The sequence below is a fragment of the Athene cunicularia genome (assembly GCF_003259725.1).
Source record: "Athene cunicularia isolate RWA chromosome 3 unlocalized genomic scaffold, athCun1 chr3_part1, whole genome shotgun sequence".
NCBI classification, from domain to species: domain Eukaryota; kingdom Metazoa; phylum Chordata; class Aves; order Strigiformes; family Strigidae; genus Athene; species Athene cunicularia.
Window position 1 is genome coordinate 45,422,405 of NW_020799097.1, and position 7,180 is coordinate 45,429,584.

General features: G+C 51.7%; 1 protein-coding gene across 1 annotated transcript in view; it reads right to left on the minus strand.

Annotated features, from left to right (window-relative positions):
* The window catches only part of SIM1 (SIM bHLH transcription factor 1), a 44,710-nt gene that overhangs the window by 31,648 nt on the left and 5,882 nt on the right, over nucleotides 1–7,180 (minus strand). Inside the window, exons 2-5 of the mRNA XM_026844140.1 lie at nucleotides 2,610–2,692; nucleotides 1,490–1,579; nucleotides 1,240–1,348; nucleotides 1,029–1,114 (exon numbers count right to left, since the gene is read on the minus strand). Of these exons, the coding sequence (XP_026699941.1) occupies nucleotides 1,029–1,114; nucleotides 1,240–1,348; nucleotides 1,490–1,579; nucleotides 2,610–2,692 (368 nt within the window). The remainder of the gene's footprint in view (nucleotides 1–1,028; nucleotides 1,115–1,239; nucleotides 1,349–1,489; nucleotides 1,580–2,609; nucleotides 2,693–7,180) is intronic.

Below are 7,180 nucleotides of genomic sequence, written 5' to 3' on the forward strand. Positions count from 1 at the left end.
TGGGGGTTGGGGGGGGGAAGGTGTTGTTGGGATTTTTTGGGGGGTTGTGGGGGTTTTGTTTTTGTTTGTTTGTTTGTTTGTGTTTTATTCTTCCCCCGTACGAGAGCTCAGCACTGATCTGAAGCCCATTAAAGTCAACGAGATTTTTTTTTTCCACTGACTTAAGTGGTTTTTGGACCACCTCCTAACTACGCTTTTATTATTCTTCTAAAAAGGAAAGACGCGGAAGTGCCAAGCCAGTTACAACTTTGTAATGAAGAGTGTATGCGTGTGAGAGAAAGAGTTTACATGTGTGCATATGTGACATGTGTAAGATATGTCTATTATACAGATAGAGCAGGCGCGATCTGTAGCCAGAATGTGTCTTTGGACGTAATTTTAGGTATGTCTCCTAAATGTATCCTTGCACATGACTGCTGTGTGCTTCAGTCTTACTTATCTATTACTCGTGTCTTTCTTTCTGGAGTAATTTCAAGGGATGTTTTTGTCCAACGGCCCGTCGTGGCACAACATCTCTTTGCGTTAGAGGTATCCACCGCTCTTTGGCGTTGTGCAGCTGACACGAAAGCTGGGACAAGGTCGGGGAGTGGGGGGTGTCCTCACCGAGGAGCAGAACCCTGGAAAAACCCTGGACTTGGAGAGCTGCCCCTGAAGCTGACGAGTTACCCAATAAATAAATAAATTAACCCAAGGCTCTCACTGTGTCACCTGACGGCTTCCACAGACACCTCGGGAACGTCAGTGGTTGTGTGACGTTCAGTTTAAAAAGCGAATTAGAAAAAAAAAATACCCACGGGGAGCTCGATTGCTTGGTTTTGCGGTTTGAGCCCTTTAGCCTGCAACTCCGAGAGAAATTCTGGCTCTGAACAACATGAAAGAGTACCTGGCTGGGACAGTCCCCGCGGGCAGCGGGCTCGTCCCCACTCCTGTCCCCGCTTTCCCCGCCCGCCCTGCGTGCTCGGCGCTGCCGGAGCAGGGGTGCGGGAAGGCTGGGGGGGTGCGGAGCGGGTCTGGCCTTGGACACGCACCTTGTAACCCCCACAGGTCAGACCCGCGTTCCTCTTGGCCAGGACGCACTTCATCCTCAGGAAAAAGGACCTCTCGATCTCGTACTCTGGGAGGGGTAAAGAAAGGCAGAGATGGGGTGAGCCGCGGGCTCCGCCCCCCCTGCGCAGTCCCCTCCGCGGTCCCTTCCGCGGCCGCGCAGGCCAAGCGGGGGCGCAGGGCTCTGTGCTTTACCCTGCACAAAGTGCGAGTGGTAGGGTTGGTGGGCCGTGAGCACCGCCGTCATCTCATCGTGGTCGGCGGGGTGGATGTACTCGTAAATGCTATTGCCGGTCAGCTCTACCTGTGAGAGAGGAGAAGGAGGAGGGGAAGGAAGGGGTTCATCGCCGGCACCGCTCACCCTCCCCGCACGCACCTCCCCTGTCACTTGGGGGGCACAGGCAGGCCCGGGGGCTAGCGCCCATCCCCCGGCCCCCCAGCATACCTGCGACAAGCCCAGGTGCACCGAGGCGGTCTCCGAGATGTACATGATCTTGCCATCAGGAGCAACGACAAATATGAAACCGTCCAACGTCTGCAGAAAAGGGTTGAGGGGTGAGAAGTATAAATATATCAAGAGATAGACAGGTAGACCCACCCATGACGGCAGATAGATCCATGAAGTACCTGTCTCTTGGATTTATTTTAGCTAACAGGCAACCCTGTTTATGCTGTGGCTATCCAAAAAGTTGGGAGGAAATGGGCAAGTCCCGGACAGGAATCCTTCTAAAGCTCCTGGACCCCCGAGATACAACCCGCTTCTCAGAGGGGCCGAGCTCAGAAGTAATACAAAGTGCCGGGGCAGTATCTAAGAACAGGTCCTGGCTAGTCGGGGATTAATATGTCGGTTCCAGAAACCCTGAATACTTCTAAATGTCACTGGGGATTTAGCACTTGGATATTTGCTAAGCAAGCGAGGAGGATCTGAAACTCTCCACAATGTAAATAAGGGACGAGACAATTTGTCAGGCACATTTCAGCAGACATAGATGGGACTTGTGGGTGTGACGAGGGATGAATAGGCCAAAAGGCCACACAACCCCTCCAGAAATTCATGGTGGTGGTAACTGCTAATATTCCTTAATATTTCAGAATGCAGTGAGTTCTCAAATGATCATCTCCTGATTTTGTGTCTCTGCTAATTTCTGTGCCCGATGAGCCCTTCCATCCAGGACAGCCTCCCCCAACCTGTCTCCAGAACCTCTCCCTGTCTCTACAACACCCTGAATTTAAGCACGTTGACAGGACTTGTCACTCTATTCACAATTTGGGGAAAAATCATCACGCTCCTGGCACACCAGGATAACACTGTGAATCCCTTGCTGTGGACCCTGCATTGGACGATGCTGGGGCAAAGGACCCGGGGGGACCAAACCACAGCCCCGTTAAAACGTGCCACATTCAACCGCCACAGTTCGTATTTCTGAAGTTGTTCCCCTCCCGCCTCCCTTTTTATTAAACACGTGAACAGTTAAAAATTAGTCAAGGTGGCAATTAAAAGCTCAGAAGAGGGAATGATTTCTTTAATCATTAATACCACATGACTGTCGTTTCCAGACCAGTACCTGCAAAAGATGGGATCCCAATTCCCGTCCAACATTATCCAGTGGGCTGGTTCGGCTAGAGTGACCCCAGGCTTCTCCAAGTCCTGTTTATTTAAGAAACACAGAAAAAGGCGAGGAGATTAAAAGCTGACTCGTGTTGGCCTGCTGGAGGGGAACTTTTTTCTTTTTTTCAATTTTTTTCTTGTATTCACTCTAAACCACACATACATATATTTGGGAAACCAGACATTGTTTCCTTGCACAGATATGCCTCTTCTGTGGATTTTTTTTTTTAAAGACCTAACTCCCGTGAGAGAAAAATACCAAAATACCTATTTTGAGTTAACGGTGAAGTTCATTCCTAAAACCTAAGTGAATTGGTGTGCAGGATAAAAGGCTTTTTAGTGCTGCCCTCGGCTACTGGCAACCGGCTCCTTGAACTTCAGGGAAAGCGGTTTCCTCCTGACGTCACCGAAGAGATCCTGGACAACACTGGGAGCGATTTAAAACGAAAGGAAGAGGTGTGTTGGGGGAAGCCTTTGATGTGGAGAGAAGGATGCGGTTAACATGGCACGACGTTGTCTGGGAAGAGAAACCTCTTGGCGGCAGCTAGGCCCGCGCTGCGGATCGGTTCTGCCAGCGCCTGAGCGCTGCCCGCGGGGGGTGCCCCCCCGCAGAAGGAAGAACTCGGCCGGGTCCCACCCCATCCCGCAGAAGGCACAGCTCGGCCGGGTCCACCCCCACCCCTCAGAAGGCAGAGCTCGGCCACAACCTGCCGGGTAATTAGCCAGCAGGCTTTGGACGGGGAGGGGTAAGGATGGGCTTAGACCCTCTGCTCGCCAGAGATCACTTTCCAGTTGGATCCGTGACCTCCTGCCTCTTTTCTCTTCGGGGTACCGTCCCCTCACCTGGAAGGTTTGCAATTACATATTTGGGGAGGGAAAGAGGAGCGACGGGATGCGACTCATCCAGCTCTCCCCGAGCCCCCTGTAAAAACGCGTTCCCTTTCAGTGATCCCTACCCAAGCCCACGAAAAGCAAACTAGCTGCCGCTCAGCCGAGCCCAGTTTTACGGCTGCGACAAGGTACCTCGGGGCGGCCCAGCCCAGTCACTGCCCGACGGTATGGCCCGTCCTCCCTCCTGCCCCACGAAGCCGGGTCCCCGGGATTCACCCCCTTCCCACCATCCCTCCTCCCCACTTCTCGGGCGGGAGGGATGGGTGTCGCTGCAGGGAGGGATGATCTGCCTCCAAACAGCCCCCTTCAGAAATTAATCTCTTTCGACCTGTCTAATGTTTCAGATGCCACTTGTTTTCTACTATGCAAAGTGAGAAGGAATAAAAGCCAGATGGAAAGTACTCCACCGGAGTAGAACTATTTATGGGCGATGCCTTTGCACAGTGTTGTTGCTGAAATAATTTAAACGGGGCAATTAAAACCTTTTACGCTTATGCCATGAAATAAGGCTCAGCCTGACACGCACAGCCACTAAGAGTAAAAAGGAAGAAAAAAGTACAAATCCTGATTGATGGCTGGGGTGCGGATCGCCTGGGGGTGGCGAGAGCCGAGCCGCAGAGGTCTCCCTCCCGCCGGGCGGGCTCGGGGAAGAGAAGACCCCGTTTTCCGGCTATTTCGAGGCAAACTGGCGAGGTGGCGACTGCAGGCAGCCGCGGGCATCCCTCGCTATTGACCGGCTTCACCTGGGTGTTTGCTGGTCAAAACAAAGCTAACGATTTCCTCCGCGCTGTTTGAACGGGGCATCCCACGGCGGACCTCGCCCGCCCCCGCCGGAGCTACGCGCCGTCTCGTCCCCGCCTTCCCCTCTCCTCTCCCTCCTTCCTCGTTCACCTCTTCACGCCAACTTGTTTCTTCACCGCTCCTACAGTCCTCTCCTTCCTCTTTAACGTCACAGCCCTACAAAGGCGGGGGCACCTCCCTGGCCTGGCCCCCGTCCCGCAGCCCCAGTGCGTACCGGGGTGCCAGCTAAGAACAGGCTCGTTCCCATTAATTCCTCCACGCCAATCAACGGGGACCCAGTGATTTTTTGCTGAGTCCCTGGGTTTCACTCCTCCCTGCGCCCTCCGGAGCGGGTGGACGGCCGGGGGGGTGCACCGGCGGCTCCACAGGCACCTCTGCCTTCCTCCCCCAGTTCCCCAGGGAGCCGGCCGCCCGGACGGAGGGTCACCTCAGTCCCCCGAAATCAGCAAGGAGCTGGCAAATCTTGCACAGCTTCCAGGGAGAGAGAAAAAAAAAAAATCCGCTGTATATTATTTTTTCCCGAGCTCCCCCGAGGTTTCTCTGCTGGGGAGCAAGGGACGGCCCGTTAGAGCGAGCAGAGGCGGACAAGGCGGCTCCTTGAGACCCCCCGCCTCCCCGAGGGAAATCTGAACGGCAGGTTTCCGTATTCAGGACTAAATCTGCGCTCCCCGCCTATGATTTAAGTTGCTTATTAATCGAAGTTTACGGTTCTAATTATTCTTCTTCTAAAAGGGAAAATAACGCGACGCCGGCGGGTTAATGAACAGCTCATGGGCATTCCAGGTTAACCTCCCCCCGGGAAGGCGGCTCTTCACGGGGCGCTGAGCTCCTCGCTGGGTTTCAGGTGGAAACCCCGCGCTGCTGGGCTGTGTCTGTTAATGGTTTATAATTAAACGTTTTCACTTGTCTACCTGAACCGGCTTTTTGAAATCCTATCACATGAGACCATTCTTTGTACTTCCCAGACGTTTCAGCACTTTCAAGTTGGAGACTATATCTATTCATTGCCAAGCCGAGCCTATCCCAAATCGACGGGCTCTCCTGATGTCCCTTAAATACTGTTTTAAAGATTATACCAGAAAACCTCTCCGTTAATATTCCCTTTTATCCCCCACCCCCGTCTATTCGCTTTAACATCCAATTTCCTTTTATCGAGGGGGCAAACTGTGATTTCTTGCACTTGACCTACCGCAGAAAATTCTGCAAATCCTTTGATTGTCTATTTAAAACAAAACAAGGAAATCAGCTCTCCCTTTTGCTTCAGGATTACGCTTGGAAACAAGATCTAAAGATTCTCTTGTAATTTGGAGAGGCAACAGCATAATAGGTTTGGAATAGAAACAAGCAGCTTTGTGAGGGGAAGGATAACTAAATCGTTTTTAGGCAAAGGATTTTCCCAGCTAAAGTGGCCGAAGACAAAGCAAAACATAATCTATTTTGGAAGATTTCCAAGATATGCCACATTAACCCTAGCAGATAAAATTTGCTTTCTTCCCTGCGTCCCCTCCCCCACCAAGGTCTGGTTTATCATATTTACATAAGTAGCCTTAGAAGGGATGTATCTATTATGGATCTAAGGAGCTAGCGAGCTCACATTTCATTTGGAAATAGAGGCGAAGTTTTACTGTTGCTTAATACTTGATGCATTGTAGAACCATTTCCATTTAAATACCCCCGACCCGCGGATTACCTCAATGGACTGGCTGCATGGGTTTTGTAATTTCCTGAAAATGAGATTTCGATTTATAAAACAAGAAACCAATTAGTAACCAAATGAGGCGAAGTAGATCCACTAAAATTGACCTAATCCCACAGGCACCATTTAGGCCAGTTCTTGGCGAATGAATGATGAGCAACCGTCTAGCGTGAGCTCAAGGCATCATCCAGCTGTGTTATTCAAGCAGCAAAAATAAACGGATCGAGCTTTTCTTTCGGAATGAATTTGATTTTTGTCAAAATATAGATCATAGGCTCCTACCTAACAATCTCCTCCACTCGAGGATTGTTTTTCGGTTTTTGGGTTTATTTGGGGATTGGGGTTTTTTGTGGTTTTCTTTTTTTGTTGTTATTGTTTTGGCTTCTTTTTTTTTTTTTTTTTTTTTTTTTTTTTTCCACAAGAAAGGGTCCACTGTCAGGATGAAGAAAAAAAAAAAAAAAAAAGAAAAAAAGAAAAGTGGGGGACATTTTAGCCAGGCTCTTTCCTTATTTTGGGAACAACAGCCTCGTTATCTAACAGCGTGCGCTGAGACTGTGCGGATCCTGCTCGGAGCGAGCGTGCTGACTCATCGTTTGTCCCAGCATTTCCCGAAGGGAAACCCCTGCGCTTCCCTCACCAAAAAGCATCTCCGTCGGTTTCATGTGGTAGCCACACCGTCTCGTCCACGTGAAATGCCTTGTCCCCAGCCGTGCCCACCCCCGGCACTGGGCAAGCCGGTCCCCACCGGCAGCCTGCCCCCCAGGCCAGGCTCATGGCCAGCACTCGGCTGCGGTGGCCCTGTCCTTCCCCTCATCTTTTTATTGATGCAAGCCTTGATGCCGGCAGCCAATGGAGGGGTTGGGTGGATATCGTCCCTACCCAGTGGCGATATTGTCGCAAGAAGCTCCTCTGTCCCACGGAAGGGGGAAGAGTTTCCTCAATCATTTCTAATTTGACCTGGGCAAAGACGGAGGAAGGCGGGCGCAGGGAAATGAGACTCCGGGGGGCCCGGGCAGCTCCTTGGCCCTGGTTGATCTCCGGGTTACTTGTCCCTCCGTGAGCATCTGCAGCGCAGAACCCACCCCGACCCCCTCCTTTGTCTGGCACTAGCAAAGGGGGGCGGGGGTGGAAGGTGGGGG